We start from the raw sequence: 17,445 nt of genomic DNA on the forward strand, positions 1-17,445 counted from the left end.
ATTCTGAGAAAAAAGGTAAGAATTCTGATTTTAAAGTCAAAATTCTATCTTTTTTCCCATATTAAACTGAAATAATATTTAAAAATCAGTAAAACTTTTTTTTTTTCAGTGGCCCTAATCCTCTACTGTAGTATTGTACTCTTTACTTTTAAGTGAGTAAAAAAATGATAAAATGTCACTACTCTTACCTGGCAACTCCATTGGATGGAAATAAGCTTGTTTTAAACAAATATGCTCCATTGAGAGATACACTTCTTTTTTTTTGTACTCAGGGTATATTGGTTAAATTTTTTTTTTCCATCTGCTGAATCTGTCTAGTTATTTGGAAGTTGAGTGAAAATACAGTAAACAGTAACTGTAGTTTAACCGATTCTTACAAACTGTAACTATTGGTTTTGTAAGTTTTACAACTCCATTAAATGTATTTTGAATAGTGTTCATTTCATCTACATGTTTCTATTATTTCGTTGTATGTTGTGTTTATTTTATTTATTTTTTTTAAACACATTTTTCAATCACTGAGCATTTTGCTCAGTTTTACATTGTTTTCTTATGATCACGGGTAGTGAGTAGATCAGCTACACAGTTTTTGAATAGTCTTTTATTAAATACTTTTACTTGAGTAATTTCTTTAAAGGGTAAATTTTACTTTTTCTTGAAGTGGTTCTACTAGTAAAATTTTAGTGTACTCCACCCACCTTTGACAGTGCTAACCAAAGTAATTGACAGTAAATGAAAAGAAAAACAAAATGTAAAACGCAGCATAAGTGTAATACAAGATAATAAGCATCCACATAATAAATCAAATAAAATCACAGTCAAAAGTGTATTTTGAGTCTGTCCAATGTGTTATTATGTCATTACACAGTTTTTTTGTGCAGTGTCTGGAAATGCTCTGTCACATCTAAGTTTTAACAGTCGCTAAAATGAATAAAAGCCATTAGTCTGCCTTAGAGAGTCACATGCCTTATATGGATACAGCAGCTCTTAAAAAAATCAAAAAACCTCAACAATCAAATTACTTAAAATTAAAAAAGGGATTTTAAAAATACATTTGAAAGTTTTTACCAGCCAGCAAAGCAATGCTGACAGTAGTAATGTGATGGAGTAATGTGATTTTGTCATAAACGAGACAGATTCAGGGCGAGTCAGACAATGGGAAGATTCAAAATATTTAATGACAGAAATGATAAAACAGAACAGAAACGTGGGCTGCTGAGGATAATCGGACTGCAGCGGCTGCAGGGGGGCAGGGCACATCCCATCACTGGCACACTGGATGTGGGAGAAACACAGGTGAGTGACCACAATCATCTGACAGGTGATTATTATCCGAGTGAGTCACTTACCCAGTTTAACAGTTCAGTCCATCCTCCCTGAGGAAGGCAAGATCCGGCCGATGGACTGCCAAACGAGATATGGCTCAGAGCCACCCATGTGTCCCCGATGCAGCAACCCCAGTGAGCGGGCAGGAGACCAATCCAGGTCAGAGAACCTGTTCAGAACTGGACAGTCACGAGATCCAGGAGTCTGTAGCCTGACCAGGAGTTCTGATCCAAACAGGACCAGACTGATTCAGGGTTCCAGGAATCCTCAGAGTGTTCAGGCAGGTTCAGAGTTCTACGAGTCCAGCAGCGAGCTCTGACAGACACGCTCAGATGAAGACAGGCAAGCTCAGTGGTAAAGAGGAACATAGACAAGACATGGTACCAGGATAAATGCCGAACTTTAAACTGGTCTCCAGCTTGGAGCCAGGCTTACAGGAATTAAAACTGACCTTCCCCGCGAGCCGAGCCAAAACCCTGAGGGCTTGGCAGAGAAGAGCCGGGAGACACACACCAAACTCTTAATCCACTGGCCTCCAAGACGTAGGACATGAATCAGGAACTTAACTCTCATGAAACAAACATAAATTACTGAAAGGAAAACATAATATAAATAAAAAAAGAATTGACAAATAATGATCTGGCCCCGGTAGCTGCGTTGAACCATCGAGGGAGCAAGTGGTCCATCACACTTTGGCACTCCAAGTTGCAGAAGGACCAAACCTCCACCTCAGCTGGAGGTGCAGCATCAGCCTCTTGTCATGTGACAGAATTTCATAAATTAGGAGGATGATCAACACCAACAAGGCTGCATGTCCAGATATATTGTCAGCTTAGAAGCTAAAAGCATCTGGCAGCAATTACAGCCTGAAGACTTTTTTATTTAGCAAATGGCTCAAGCTACAGATAGTTTGGACAACTCTTCATTGCAGGACATCTTAAGTTCCATCAGGCTGGGCAGCAGACGTCCTGATCACAGCCATTTTCAGATCTCTCTAAAGATGTAAAGAATCAGATCCAAATCTAGACTCTGGCTTGGTCACACCAGCAAAGTGGTTCTAAATCCAGTCCCTTCAGATCTTAGCTGTGAGCTCTGGGGCTTTGTCTCAGTCTGAGGTAAGGAGCACAGTGGAGCAGGTACTCCCTCAGCTCTCTGTATATTGCTGCATTCATCGTTTTCTCTGTCCTGACTGGTCTGCCAGTTCCTGCTGCTGAAAAAACAACAACAGCATGATGCTGACACCACCATGCTTCACTGCAGGAAAATTATTGGTCTGGAGATAAGCCACATTTCCTCCAAACATGGTGCCAGGCATTCACACTAAAGAGTCCAGTCTTTGTCTTGCCAGACCAGAGACGTAATTCATGCTGCCATGTTCCTTTGTATTAAGGAGCGACTTCATCTGAACTTATAGAAGGACAGAAACCTCGCTCCAAAAGAGGAACACTGGAGCTCACATAAAAAATTATCAGTGTCATTATAGGGTGTTGTTTGTTGTATTTTCAGGAGAGAGATTAATATAATATTGTAGCGGCAATCCAGCTCCTTCAGTCTCTCCTGTACCACATGGAAAAACTATCTAGCAAGGAAGACCAGATAATATTCTTCAACTTATATTGTTTAATAAAAGAGAACAAAAATAAGAGAACATCCACATTCTCATAATATAAACTTGGTCAAAAACTGTGTTGTTTTCCCCTCTGTTCTTACATACAGCAGGTACAAGCAAACAAACAGAAAACACGTATAGAATTACAGCATGCAGGAAGCCCAAAAATATGCATTTCAAATTGCATTTCTATATTCTATCTTTTTAATGTTAGAGTTTGTAAACTTATTATTATAATATTGACAACAAAAATGTATCAATCTTGTTTTTTAACCTTTTTATGGCTATAAATGAATTTGCCTCAAATTTGCTCTCGCAATCTTTTAAAATTAAGGATTTAACTAAATGTGGAAATTATGGATCTGGTGAATACTTTCTTGAAATGATGTAAATTATACAAACTTACTAAATGTCTGGAGGTAAACCAGATATACTGTATGTATATGACAGTAATAATGGTTGATCTGGGTATTGAATTAATAAAATGCAGACTTTTGCAGCACTCGTATGACCTGGCCTAGATGTCCAGAAGGTGGCAGTGTTGTCTCAGCTGGCAAACTGTTGCAAGCACATCACTACAGAAGTGTTCCAGATGTCACTGTGTGGCGCTGTGATTCTTTTAGTTACACTGAAACCAGTTTTTTGTGTTTTGCTTAACTTAGAAAAATGCAGTTTCATTTCTGATGATTCTCCAATTATGTTTGTGAGACACGTAAACTAAAGACCGTACATGCTTTTAAAAAAATGATATTTTTTTCAGGAGATATATTTATTAAGTGGAATTTATTAACTTTTACGAAATAAAAGATTTTGTAATTATGTATATTGTACTTAAACATATTTTAGGAATGTTTTTTGTTAACATATTATCAACAGGATGGTATGAACTGGTTCTTGGCTAGTTGTTCTGATAGTATTACTGCGTCCTAAAAAATTAATCAAGTCCTGATTTTTGTCTAGGGTGGATGACCGTACTTTAAATTGGTTCAAACATTTCAGATTCTCCAACTTTAAAACTCACATTAACTTAATGTCTGCATGATTCATTAACTTTAGATTCATGATTCATGATTAATTAACTTCAGATTACATTCCTGTAAATATCTTCACTTCTTTGGAAAGTACTTTTAGGTTTGGGGAAGCCCTTTTTGTAAACCATACACATAATTATCCCAGTTTAAACTAATAAAAAAAACTTTATAGCAAAAACATACTTGTAATGTAAAAGTTATTGAGGAACAAGCCAATGGCAGAAGCATCATTTGTGGAGGACAAATACTGAACGTATCAGAGCTGCATTTGTTTATATTCATTTGCAGTAAGAAGAGCACAATAGTAATGTGATTTACCATTAAAAGCTAAAACTAATTCTAATAACATATAATAATTAACAACAGTAATTGTCCAATACCTGAAAATTTTACCTGTGCAATAATTTATATGATAACCTTTACCTCTGGTTTAGTTGATGACATCAGTATTTACTATGTTTAAACTGTATTTCTGTTTTTACGTTTGTAGATATTGCAAAGTTTTATAGATTCTGAATTTCATCCATTTGTTTGTTTTATTCAACACAATCTTAGCCAGGGACAATGGTGTCAAATACTCTCTTGGTTGAAAACTTAATGCATAATATCTACTTTGCATTTAATATAAAAGCCATGTTCACCAGACTTTTCCTTAGGTCAAATTAAACAGATAGAGTATAAATAGAAAGTTGAGTTCTACTCTAGGTGGAGCTAATAACATGGCATGAGGTGTCAGGAAATTAAACTGATTTCTTTTTGGAGGCTGCCCATTTGAATATTTCCTTATTCCTGCTGCAAAAATGGATTTCCATGTCGACTGTTGGGTTTGGATTGTTGGGTCTTCTCAATGAACATCCATTGAAATCAGAAATTGCATAGTTTTTCCTTTAGTGTGGTTATGAAAAACATATTTGTGAAATTCTGTTTCGTAAATCCATACAGAAGAGCGGAGTAAAGATTTCAAATTGCAAGTGGCCATCTCAAAGTCAAGAAAAACTTTCCTGGGAAGTGTGAGTGATGTTGTTTAGCTCACCATGAGAGTATAATATCAAATGTGATCAGTTCTGTCATGTCTTGTGTGGCAACAGGAAACCTAAAGCATGTTGCAGAAAGCACCAGAAGAGAGTGGAGTGAATGAGATAGAGCAGATCTGTTTCTATCAATGTCTGGCAGCTGTTCAACAACACCTCAGGTCCTGATGGACAGGCCCAACTGAGAGACAAAAATAACCCTAAGGGAGAGGGTATCTACAAGGCACTGATTAGAGGGGTGTGTGAAATTCTTCCATGTTATTAGACACATTATTCAAACTAAAACACTAAAACCTAATCTTGAAATTATGAAATGGGGTCTTAGTGGTGATTTTTTCACAAAGTTATAGCTGTTATGCTAACATTTCTGTTTAGTGTAAGGATTTTAGTTTTGGGGCTTCTAACATGGTCAACCCATTCTCTTAGTCTCTTGGTACAGTTCAAGTGGTGCACAGCTATTTTAGTTCCTCATGGGAGGAATGTCCAGTTGTCACTGAAGACGTAGCGGTCTGTGAGATCACCAACTATCTTTCAGAGTAAAACCTTTTACTCAACTCAAACATCCGATTATTTATTCGAGTCTCAAGAAGAGGAGTATCCGATATGGAAAACGTGGTCATATTTGACTCTCCTGGGAAAGGAAGGGGTCTGAAGGCAACCAAGGAATTTTGGGCTGGAGATGTAATATTCTCTGAGCCCAGTCTTGCAGCCGTTGTATTTGACAGGTATGATCTAGTCTGAATTACGCGGTTAGGTATTTAAATGTGGTCATTCTGAGGACAGCTGAGCAGTAAATTAGTATATGTGCTTCTTATAATTATGATAATTATTTTATAAATATTATTCTAAGTAATTATTTAGCATTGTTTAAACATCTCATACATAACATCTAATAGATTTAAATTTTTGAAGATCCTACAGGTAGATTAGTGAATCTATAACCACTGCTTAAGGTGCAGTATTTTTATACAGCATGACCTCTTATTATCAGTTTACCTTCAATAAATGTTGTTTAAACAACAACATACTAGTGTTGATCATTTAGTGTTTTATTATGTCATTTATTTGCTCCATATCGATGCCATTCCTATCCCAGAAGTGTTTGTAATCTTTATAACAGACAAACATGAAGGAGAATATAATCTCAACTCAAAGTCCTCTTAGTTTTTCATTAAAGTAATCAAGTTATCTGGTGGGTGAAGAGTGTTGTATATTAAAACGATTAGAAATTTAGATCCGATTTAACTCGGGTGCTTCAATCAAAAACAGGTGCAAACATCGACCTTAATCGAAACAGAAATAGAGGGGAAAATATTATGTACTTTCAGTAAAAAAGCAAATGTGAGGAGTAGTTAATTGTAATTTTAAATGTTTACTTATTTATTTTTGGTTGCAGCCTTGCAGAGCGCATTTGCCACAGCTGTTTTCGCAGGCAAGAAAAGCTCCAGAGGTGTGGTCAGTGCAAATTTGCTCATTACTGCGACCGAACCTGCCAGCGTGCCGGGTGGGCTGAACACAAACAAGAGTGCAGTGCCATCAAGGCCTATGGAAAAGTACCAAATGAGAACATCCGGTAGGTGGAAGCCAGAAAAGGAGAAGAGGATTCTTTTTTCTGTTCGTAAAGACTTCATACGACAAATAGCTTTACCATCTATCAACCACTTTAAGAAAAATATTTTGCTAAAATAATAAAACCAACAAAAACATGTTTAGAAAAGAATTTTGTGTATTAATCGTTTGCTGATAATTTCAAATTGCCAAGAAGGCACACCACTAAGACAACCTAACACTGGTAAAAGAGGACCCTATTCTATTCTATTCTATTCTATTCTATTCTATTCTATTCTATTCTATTCTATTCTATTCTATTCTATTCTATTCTATTCTATATGAAAATGCATGCATTGACTTATGTAAGTCAACTGAAAACACAACAAACATTTTTTGAAAGAATTAGGTGTTTCTTCAAATAAGGCCAGAAGTACCAAGTATAGCTATATGAGTAAAAATATGTGACCTTTAGCTTAATGAAGGGAAAACATATGTTTTTCATAGTAACCAGTAATATAGTCTTTATAATAAATTTAACCAAAACATGTAGCACAGATACTGAGCATATAAATTGTGAAGTGAAAGCAGTTTAGATGAAATGTAGATATAGTCAAGAATATCGAAAGATTTAGCCTGAATAGGTTTTTCTTTACATATAGATTAAGACAAGCCATTTCTGTTTATATAAAATCCTTTCTAACTTTCTGCTTTCACTTTATGCTCAACATTGTCTCTGGAAGCAAGGTTATCAACCTGCAAATATCTCATAATCAGTGGGATGAAACTTTAAAAAGGTCTAAACATGTGGTAGAAAAATTAATAACATATAATTGTTTTTCTCTATTTTATTTTTTATTAAACAAACTCAAAATGTGTTTTTCACAAAAAGAGCATATGTTGCATCACACACAGATGTTCAGAGTTCAACAACTGCACAACTCAGAGTAGAGCCAGTTAAATAACATGTCATCTGCTTGATAAGTCATTTGTACCAAAGCAGATGCCTGGCTTATTTTCATTTCAGAAGTGGTGCATTAATTAATGAATGTGTCTGTGTGGAATCTTTATGTCAGTTTCTACAATATTGCTATTTGTAGAAGATCTAGATATAGGGGAATAATCCTTTTCATTCTGACTAATATATTTACATCTTTTGCCTATAAGGTAAAATATGGGCTGTGACAATGAGTCACATGTTTCTGAAAATAACTGCTGCAGTGGACCGACTACCATGTCAATACTCCTTAAAGGCTAAATTTGATTTCACTGTCAAATTTCCAAATGTCTTTTTCTTTGCTTTTCCTGTGCCTGTACAGGCTGGTTGCCCGCATTATGTGGCGCCTGGATAAGGAAGGGAGTTTAGTGTCTGACATGCAGCTGACCACGCTGGACGAGCTGGAGGACCACCTAAATGACATGCAGGATGATGATTTAAAGGAACTCAAAGTGGACATCCACAACTTCCTGGACTACTGGCCCCGAACCAGCAAGCAGCACACCATTGATGACATCTCCCACATATTTGGAGTGGTGCGTCCTGTTTTTATATCATTTTAAGGTGAAAAACTCAAAAGGAAAAGCTTTTATACAGTGACCAGAAAAATACTGGGATGTACAAGAGTTCTGAGGGGGCACATTTAATTGATTTTGTTCTATTAAATAGTTGTGGCTCATAATATTTGATTAATTGCAGGAATTTCAGGTAAAATATTAACATAGTTTTGTCGAAAGAACAACTTATAAAGTTTGCCTATTACTCAAAATCAGCCGTAGTTATACCGTATAATATAATCAGTTCAATCAACTTATGTTCTCATTGGCAGAGTTTTGTGTTTTCAGCTCTATTAAAAAGCACAGCAGGCTGACAATATCATTCATTAAACTTTTATTGCAGCATTATAATTAGTATCAAGGTCACTAACCTTTTATATGAGCAGGAAAAGGTATCTTTAGTGCAGATCAGGTGAATTTTATAGCGTTCATCCCATTTATCTTCTAAAAGAGAAATCAATGTATTTAATCTAGAAAATTAAGGATCTAAATTCAGATGCAGCTGAGGTCAAATGGTCTTTTAGCCTATTGGTATGTAGGTGCAATACCAAACAGGGATTAGAGCATAAAAGGAAGAGGATGAACAGATTAGAGCATGAGGAATTTGTTTGATCACTTTCTATTCTTGAATATGTTTGATGTGCTTTATGTCAAATGTTGCAGATCAACTGTAACGGCTTCTCTGTGAGTGACCAGAGGGGTCTTCAGACAGTAGGAGTTGGACTTTTTCCTAATTTGTGCTTAGTTAACCATGACTGCTGGCCAAACTGCACTGTGATTCTCAATCATGGCAGGTAAGTAAAAAAAGAAAAGAAAACAACTACTCTGACAATGTTTTATGGTTTTCTGTCTGGATCTGCAGTCAGAGCTAAAGTCAGCTTAAGTATTTGTCAACTTCAGATTACTTGTTTGTCACAAAGGTTTCAACAATACATTTTTGTATCAGTCTAAGATATCCTAAGTAAATACAAAATGTAGTTTTAGGTGAGGATTTCAAATATTCAATAATTTTTATTTTTTTTTACCAAAACCCACCAAGTCCCACCTATGTGTGAAAGGTATCCCCAAAATACTGGTCTGTTCCACTGCTGGAGAGAATGTGTGCCCTGACGTATTTCTAAAAAGCAACAATTTTTTTTCCTGTTACTGATGAAGAATTTTGTTCAATTTTGGTCTTTTTTGTAACAGAGTTCTTGTAGTTTAGACAAACTAGAGAGTTTTCAAAGAATGACTGACATATTCAAGGTCAAACTAAATGAAATTTAAACCTGGCCTCTGACTGGACCTTATAAAAAATTTAAATATATATTTATTTTAAGACAGAAGTGTGGAGTTGATGGTTATCTTTATATCATCTTTAGGATTTTCTTCTTCTTAGTTGTATTAATGATGTCCGGTTGTGCAGGTTCTGAGGAGCAAAGCAGCCACGGACCGTATGTCTTAACCTGAACCATTTAAGACAGTAATGTGCTAATTTTTATACGAAATCGTAACTGAACAGTTTTCGATGACTGGACAGATCTCCATCCAGCAATACATAGTTTGATAGATGGAGATCTGTAATGAATGCTCTACTGATGGGTGAACTGATTCAGATAGTTTTTTTTAAAAGAGGTAGATGAGTCCGAGTAGGTTTTTTGCTTATTATAGGAAATCATTTCTAGAAAATACTTCAATCTGTGGCCAGGTCATTACTATGCTACAAAAAAAAAAAAAAAAAAAAAAAAAAAAAAAAAAAAAGGTGGAAGTAATCGTCTGGGAAAAATAACATTTTCAAAGCACTGTAGCTGTAAAGGACTCCAACTTAAAGGAAAATAAGCCCCATTGTTATTGGAGGTTTCCATGTGTGCCCCTGTTGTTTTTGTGCTATAAGAAGTTTGTTTATGTGCAGTTTATGTTTCTGTCAGGTGTTATTTGTTGTAAAACTGCTTCCTGTTTGTCTTTCAGTCAGTCGGCTGTGAATACCATATTTCATTCTCAACGGAGGTGCGTTACCTCACCTTAAATCTTTCTATATAGAGGGTAGAACATTTCATTCTAATAAACACATTCACATAACCCCGATCAAGTGTTTGTGAAAATCAAACATTTTTGTTGATTCTCTGGTGTGCACTCTGGTCACTGTGACTCCATCTTCTCCTAGAAACATCAACTTGAATGCGCTAACCCTCAATTACAACAAAATGCTGCCATAAGGCCTCTTTCCTCATTTATCTTCTTCATTTTACATATTTTACCTAACACTGTTTTACCTGCACTACAGAATTTTCATTTTATATTGGACTTGTATTCAGTGATACATTTCACTGTTAGCTCATGTCTAACATTACATAGCATGTAAATACAGTTTTGTTTAAAGGTGCTGTCTTAAACCATTTGAAGCAATGTTTTTGTTTACCAGCAAACCAGCTTGTGTAGTGTGGTTTGCCATCCCCTGATGTCGTTCCATTATCCTCTACAGTTAACTTGCCTTAACTTTAAACTTGTTCAACAATACAGTACCTGCCAACATTTGGACATCTGGTACAAACCTGGGGACTACTTTAATCTGAACTATACCAAATTATAGCTTTAGTGTTGCTCTGCACAGACAATTGGAGACCATTATTAGCAGCTTTTGCAGCTGTAGTCCATGAAAGTACTGTACAGATTCACAGCACACAAGGGAAAGTTATGTCCTGTCAAACAAAAAATTAAAATCCATTCCTATAAATTACAAATAAAAAAAGAGGCAAGTAAAAACAGGGAGAACAAGAACCGGTAAACAGTTCTTAACAGACAATGTTTTGGGGTCAAACTGAAAAAGGCTTAAACTTCTGTTTATCAAGTTAGATAGTCCCTTATACTGTTTTTCTACCACAACAATTTTTTTAACCAAACCCCAGTTTTTCTGTTATTAAAAAACCATGTCTGCTATACAAAATTTCATAACAGCCATTTTGTAGCATTTTGTAGCCACCTGTGTTGATTTTCTAACATAGAAAGTCTTTATAGATCAGAGCTTCCATGTTCCTCTTGTATGTCTGCTTCTACCTCCTTGAACCTCCAGATGGCCTCTTCAGAAGGCCGCTCATACTGTGCCTGGTTCTGCTGGAGATTTCTAGCAGTTAAAAGCGAGTTTTTCCTTCCCACTCTTGCTGCATGCATGCTTGCTGTGAGGGATTGCTGGAGAGTAAATGATAAAATGCAAGTAAATTATGATAATCATCCAAAAGAAGTGTGTCCTGCAAAGCCAGTAAGTCAATGGAATCAACTGGTTTTCCTTGACAGTAGCTTTAAACCAGTCTGAATTATCTCTGTAAAGTGCCTTGGGATTAAGTGTTGTGAATTGGCTGCATATAAATAAACTGAACTGAATTGAACTTTTAAACTGAAAGCAGATAATTTATATTGCAGCAATTCCCAACAACACTTTTCTGAGTCGGATTAGAAGAAATCAAACAGAGACAGACTGACAATAAAATCTGAAGGTAACAGAATTACTAAAAGTTTAAACCAAGCCTTGGCCACCTGCAGAGTAAAACACCTAAACGGTAGATTTTATTACAACCACATTTCACTACAATCTGTTTTAAAAGTTGGCAAAATATGATGCATACCGTGTCTGGATCTGAAGGGGGTTCATATGCTCAGAGAGGCTGAACTTTCTGGAAAAAATATCATTGCACCTTTAAATATTCTGTTAATTTACAATACCAGCATATTAAAGGTATAATGGAGGATTTTTGTGATTTTTTTTAAAGACCTGCCCTCTCCACTTAAAAAAAATACACATGCAGAACCCTGTACCTGCTCCCGAGAGCGTATGCCTATTAAACATGTGTGAGAGCTAAATGAGCCCATTTCTCCTCATGCACACGGTTTACAAGTTGCTGCTTGCATCGCTCATACAAGCTTACATTCCAAAAGAAGATCTGCAATTTTTCCACTATGTCAGATTTACCACCGGTAAGTGAAAATGGGGATAAGCATGTAGGAAGGCCTTATGTAAATATATCAACAAAATGATTGACAGTTAGTAGGACCACTTATTTCGATGATCCACCTGGAAAAATAACATCCTCCACTATACCTTTAAGTGATTTAGAATAGTGCTGTCAGGTCTTCTAAGGTAACAGGCTGGATTTAAAGTCTACATCATAAGGCAGGGTTTCACTATCATACACCTTATTAATAAAAAGTACATGAAATATTGTAAATACTGACATGCCTTTAACTTTGTTTCCACACTTTAGGATTGAGCTGCGACCCTTGGGTAAAATCGCAGAAGGAGAGGAGCTGACGGTCGCTTATGTGGACTACATTAATGTGTCAGAAGAGAGACAGAGGCTCCTGAAAACGCAGTACTTCTTTGACTGCACATGTGAACACTGCACCAACAAAACCCATGATGACTTGAAGATGGGGGGGCAGGAAGTAGAAGGAGTCAAGGTTTGTCTCTGTGGGATTTATTTCATGGTGGCAAACAGAAACCCAAACACGAGTGCCACATTTAGCACTGACAGGAGTGATAAGGCAGGCATGAAATCTGAGAAATTATCGCACTGACTATTTTAAGAGAAGATCATTCACAAGTAGATTTGGCCCACAATGCATTTACACATGCTTTTAGCTTCTAGTTAAATTTGTGCAGTTTCTCCTTAACTGAACTTGTACTTCAGCCACATTAAAGAATAATGCCAGCATCAAATAAAATCCAGACCGGGCTGTAGTAACTGAGAAACAGCTTGACATTATCTTAAAGTCCTCAGCTCAATAATCTATATCTGACTGTATTCTGCTCTGTGAGAGAGGTTCATTATATATATACGTCTGTGTGTGTGTGTGTGTGTGTTTGTGTGTATCAGTAATTATTAGCATGTTTCACTCTGAGTGGAAAAAAGCTTGTCTCTATGAATTTAAAAAAAGATATGACATTTTGTCCAAAAACTGAACCAAATTTCAGATAATTAATGTTGTGAGCAGAGTTCTTTTTTTTCCAGATAAAAGTTAATCAGACCTTAACTTTTATGGTCCCAAGCATGGCTCACATGTGCCATCCTAAAATAAACAGACTTTAATACTGCATTTAAATGTTAATTTTTAAGCCCCTTTACTGTCTTTAACTCTCTACAAGAGCGTTTTTTTTTTCTTCCAAACCTACAGCCTTCAGATGAACAGGTCAAGGAGGCAACAGATTACTGCTTTGACATGATGAACAAAATGGACAAGGCTCGGTTAAACGGCGACTACCACGAGGTACAGCTAAAAATTATTTGTCCAGAATATTACATCTCTTTTGTGGTAATATAAACAAACGTATTTATTTTCTGTTTTTGCTTAAAGGTGGTAAAAATATGCAGGAAGTGCATTGATAAGACAGAGCCTATCTTGGCTGACACTCACATCTACCTGCTGAGGATGTGGAGCACAATGAGTGAGGTGCAAGCCTACCTGCAGTATTTCGAGGAGGCCGCAAATTACGCTCGCAAAATGGTGGAGGGATACATGTGAGTGACAATAGGCACATCAGCTTTATGGGATGCTTGTTTTTCTAGGGATCCTGAAGTGCAAAGAAAAAAAACAGAGCAGAAATAGAAAACTCCCTCAAGCCGGCAGTAGATGATGTTACTGCTTAGGGTTTCTTTTTTTTTTCCTGATGGTACAAATGAGGGTTATATCAGAAAGATGCTTTATTCGCTGCCTAGAGCAGGTTAGAATCAAATCAGAAACTTCTATAACTTTCTAGGCAATTGAATCAATAGAAAATTATACCAAAGCTGATGTTTGCAGCATTTAGACTGAAGTGCAAATAATATGGGTTTAAGCAGAGTAACCAGGATTCTGACACTACTATAATTTTTCTTTTGTAGTTTATTTTCTGTGAGTTGTCTTCACCCCCTCAAGTTTTTACACTTGCTAAATCATTTCATTAAAGACCAATTTTCTCCTAGTTTGAGTATTGCCATGTATACTCATGTGGTTATCCCCTTTGGTTGACACCCCTTTTTAAATGGTCGCACTCATTTTACTATTGTTTTATTTGTACTGCAGTTTTGCTATTCTGTAACACCTGAAGCTCATGGGCAGATTTTACTGATTGCTATTGAAAGTCTTCAGACTGAGAATCACAAAGCAGCCCTTATTGACAGGAAACTATACCACCCTAACAACGCTGCCCTCGGTATGGCTGCCATGCGAGCTGGAGTGACACACTGGCAAGCTGGATTGATCGAGGTTGGACATGGGATGATCTGCAAGGCATATGCCATCCTCATGGTCACTCATGGTCCAACTCACCCCATCACCAAAGACCTTGAGGTACACTGCTTCAAAAAGAAAATATGTTTTTGGCAAGACATTTTCACCGACTGTTAAGTAGTCTGAATCAGCATCTAAATTATGAGCAAATTCAAAGGCAAAAACTCAAAATTGGATTCACTGCAGAAAATCAGTGCGATTTGCAAATTTATATATATATCTATATCTATATATATATATAGATATAGATATAGATATATATATATATATATATAGATCCCTTTTTTACTGCCCCCAAGTGGTCTGGCTGCAGTCTGAGAAACTGTCTTCCAGTCAGATCTTTACCCTAATCAGTGTTATTAGTGGATCAGACCAAATGCTTCAGACAAAAGCTTTTCTGATCACAGGAAGACTGACTTTTTAATCCCGAATCCTCCTCAGGCAATGCGCATGCAGACAGAGATGGAGCTGAGGATGTTCAAGCAGAACGAGTACGTCTACCACAGCATGAGAGAAGCGGCTTTGAAAAACAAACCCATGACCATGCTGCACGAGCCAAAGTCTGTTGAGGAGGGGATCAAGAATCTCTTTCATCGGAGAAAGTAGCCCACATGGGACTGTAAAATAGAGCATTTGTTTACTGCAAACAGCTTTATGGATGTTCTATATTTTCCGGTCACATTTCCTGCATTTCTCACATTTTGTAGATTTCAATAAACTGTTTTGAAACCGACTTTAGAGCTATTTTTTTTACTCTTGCTACTCAGGTATCAAACTAGGTTTAAGCATACCTTCATATTTTTTAATCAACTCAGGAAGGAAATGGGTTCCATGCAAATCACAATCAAGATGTACAGTTATGCTCGAAGTCTTTCAACCTCCTTGGTTTATGATTCAACTTAAGTTGGGAAATTGGATTAGGTCATTTGTTTTCGATGAGTTACTTCAAATTGCACAAAAAAAACAAACACACACACCAATGGGTAATTGCAAGCTAGCCTTTAGCATTATTCTTAACAGTATTACCTTCTTCAAAGGTAAAGCCAAAACTTAATGGCTGCCATCACCCCAAGCCTTGATGAACAGAGTTTAAATCCAAATCTGCCAGGGCTCCGTCACTATAGCGGGCTAAAGTGCTCTTTATAGTGAAAGCACTGCATGTGCCCGTTCTTTCAATTTGAGTCCGTGCACAACAATGGCACAACCTAGTGCAGTCTAGATGCATGGTTAGAGTTTGTCTTCAAGCTTGTAGACATTGGAAACATGCTGCGTTTCCAAAGGCAAGTTTTTAAAAGGTCATTTGTAAGAGCAATGCTTTCTAGACCTTGTCTAAAGTCTAGACAAAATAAATGTGCCCCTCGTCCCAATATCTTCAAAAAAGAGACCAAGAAACTTGCTGCTTTCAAGTTTTTTTTATTATTCCAAGCGTAAACATTTACATGCGTTTGCTTATTCCCTTGTAAACAATGTCACCAAGAGTCATCGTCTGCAAAGAAAAGGAAAAACTTCAGAAATTTGCCCAATGAAATTCAAAGATACAAACATTTCTGGAAGATTACATTTACGAGCGTGTTGGCATCCATCATTTCCGTTACAGTCTCTATTCCTTTAAGAGTAACCTTCAGTTTACCGCCCTCCCGTTTCACTACTCCCTTTAAGATAGAGAGCAATAATTGATTAGAATGAGTGTTCAGTTCGGGGAGTTTTCATTTTAGTGAAATATCTACTTACTTTCATCTTCTCTCCAGCTATGTTTTGCATCTCTGTCTCCTTTCCGATGGTGAAGGAATTGGTAAGGGCTGTTGACCCCGTGGTGACAGTCACCTTGAAATTGTCCCCATTCTCCTCAATTTCAGTGATGCTTTTCAGGCCTTTACCTTTCTGGATGAGCTCATCAGGAAGACCTGAAACGTATAACTGACTGAGACCATACATCTCGTTTGCATAGAATTTGTGTTCCTTAAAGAACCAACTCACCAAGAGCCTTCATGAAAGGCTCAAAGTTCTCCTGTGACTCCAGCTGGTATTTTCCAGTAAAAGACATGGTGACTGACAGAAAAGGTGGATAGGAATGAGGAGCCCTGCCTTTTGTATGCTCTCAAAGAGATGCAGATCAATGATTTACCCAAGGTTACTCCAATTAGGCAGAGTCAGACCAGCTCGGAGCTGTGCTCACATCGAACACAGCAGATAAGAGCCTGAGGAGACATACACAGACTGAAAGAATTTTGCAAAACTTAAATTAAACCTAGTAAGCAATAGAAAACAATAAATGCGAGACAATCTTTTGAGCAAATAAATGTGACTGAAGATCACAATTAACACACTTTAATTGATGCTGTAATTAATCAAGAACTTCTAACAGGACTGAATGTGTTGATACTCATAGCTGCATTACATAGAGGGGAATGTTTAATGTGTTGTTTCATTTTGTTTAGTTAGAGAGTTTTATTCAGAGTTAATGAAAACTCACAAAGTTTTAAAGGAAATCTATTTGAAAAGCTGAAAATAAAATGTTTTTCAAAGAAAGTCACTGAGTCCCTCTACATGGAGGGTAAGCAGGTCAACATTAAATGCTGCCTGGCAGGGTACTGAGGGTACTCTGGCGGAAATACTAATAAATTGTAGCTAAGAAGAAATTATTATCTGGAAAAGAAAATTTTGCACCATTAAGAAGAAGTACAGAAACCTTAAAAGGATTGCATTAAGAAAACTTCATTTAGAGGTTGGAGCAAAGCCATTCTGGACATGGACTCAAGTTTAGCCACCCCTGGATCCTTAGCATTTAGGTGGGCTAAGGCAAAAAAAAATTAATGGACTGTTTGGCACATGAATGCAGATGTTGCATTTGATTTTGGAAAATCCAGGTCAAAGTATGGAGGACGAAGAACAGAATCCGATCCCTTTATGCCCAGGGTTACGGTTCTGCAGTTATTGGTCGCATTTCATTTAACCATGCTATTTGTTTAATGCTATTTAATGTTATTTGAACACATTTATTCTTGTGTGGTTTTAATTGCATTTTAATATTAATGGTTGTTTTGTGGTACTATTAGAATATGGAAAAAGTTTTGTGTTTCAAATGGAAAGCACCTCATGATGCTTT

At 36.7% G+C, this 17,445-nt stretch overlaps 2 protein-coding genes across 3 annotated transcripts; one reads left to right on the forward strand and one right to left on the reverse strand.

Moving 5' to 3' along the window:
* Positions 1-5,479: 5,479 nt before the first annotated feature.
* LOC107086273 (histone-lysine N-methyltransferase SMYD1-like) lies at positions 5,480-15,072 on the forward strand. 2 transcript variants are annotated; one of them, XM_015377101.1, is made up of 10 exons: positions 5,480-5,722; positions 6,394-6,570; positions 7,865-8,078; positions 8,763-8,893; positions 10,047-10,085; positions 12,335-12,530; positions 13,245-13,337; positions 13,425-13,588; positions 14,231-14,399; positions 14,781-15,072. In XM_015377101.1, exons 1-10 carry the CDS (start codon positions 5,601-5,603, stop codon positions 14,943-14,945), a joined length of 1,470 nt encoding a protein of 489 aa, XP_015232587.1. In that variant the 5' UTR covers positions 5,480-5,600; the 3' UTR covers positions 14,946-15,072. The 2 variants fall into 2 exon arrangements, with proteins under 2 accessions (XP_015232587.1, XP_015232588.1); XM_015377102.1 differs by lacking the exon at positions 10,047-10,085.
* Positions 15,073-15,736: 664 nt separating this feature from the next.
* LOC107086290 (fatty acid-binding protein, liver-type-like) lies at positions 15,737-16,393 on the reverse strand. The gene is made up of 4 exons (XM_015377126.1): positions 16,317-16,393; positions 16,071-16,243; positions 15,899-15,991; positions 15,737-15,825 (listed from the first exon to the last, which is right to left on the reverse strand). The coding sequence occupies exons 1-4, from the start codon at positions 16,381-16,383 to the stop codon at positions 15,775-15,777; spliced, it is 384 nt and encodes a 127-aa protein (XP_015232612.1). The 5' UTR covers positions 16,384-16,393; the 3' UTR covers positions 15,737-15,774.
* Between the last annotated feature and the right edge of the window lie 1,052 nt (positions 16,394-17,445).

Source organism: Cyprinodon variegatus, unplaced genomic scaffold, assembly GCF_000732505.1.
Source record: "Cyprinodon variegatus isolate N-32 unplaced genomic scaffold, C_variegatus-1.0 Scaffold147, whole genome shotgun sequence".
NCBI classification, from domain to species: domain Eukaryota; kingdom Metazoa; phylum Chordata; class Actinopteri; order Cyprinodontiformes; family Cyprinodontidae; genus Cyprinodon; species Cyprinodon variegatus.

What these genes read in the sequence shown, in the direction of transcription:
- LOC107086273 (XM_015377101.1), top strand. Translation starts at nt 5,601, where the DNA reads ATGGAAAACGTGGTCATATTTGACTCTCCTGGGAAAGGAAGGGGTCTG. An exon ending in GTGATTCTCAATCATGGCAG is followed by an intron (nt 8,894 to 10,046) that starts GTAAGTAAAAAA and finishes TTTGTCTTTCAG; the next exon opens with TCAGTCGGCTGTGAATACCA. An exon ending in ATATTTCATTCTCAACGGAG is followed by an intron (nt 10,086 to 12,334) that starts GTGCGTTACCTC and finishes TCCACACTTTAG; the next exon opens with GATTGAGCTGCGACCCTTGG.
- LOC107086290 (XM_015377126.1), bottom strand. Translation starts at nt 16,383, where the DNA reads ATGTCTTTTACTGGAAAATACCAGCTGGAGTCACAGGAGAACTTTGAG. An exon ending in TAGCTGGAGAGAAGATGAAA is followed by an intron (nt 15,992 to 16,070) that starts GTAAGTAGATAT and finishes TCTATCTTAAAG; the next exon opens with GGAGTAGTGAAACGGGAGGG. An exon ending in ATGCCAACACGCTCGTAAAT is followed by an intron (nt 15,826 to 15,898) that starts GTAATCTTCCAG and finishes TTTTCTTTGCAG; the next exon opens with ACGATGACTCTTGGTGACAT.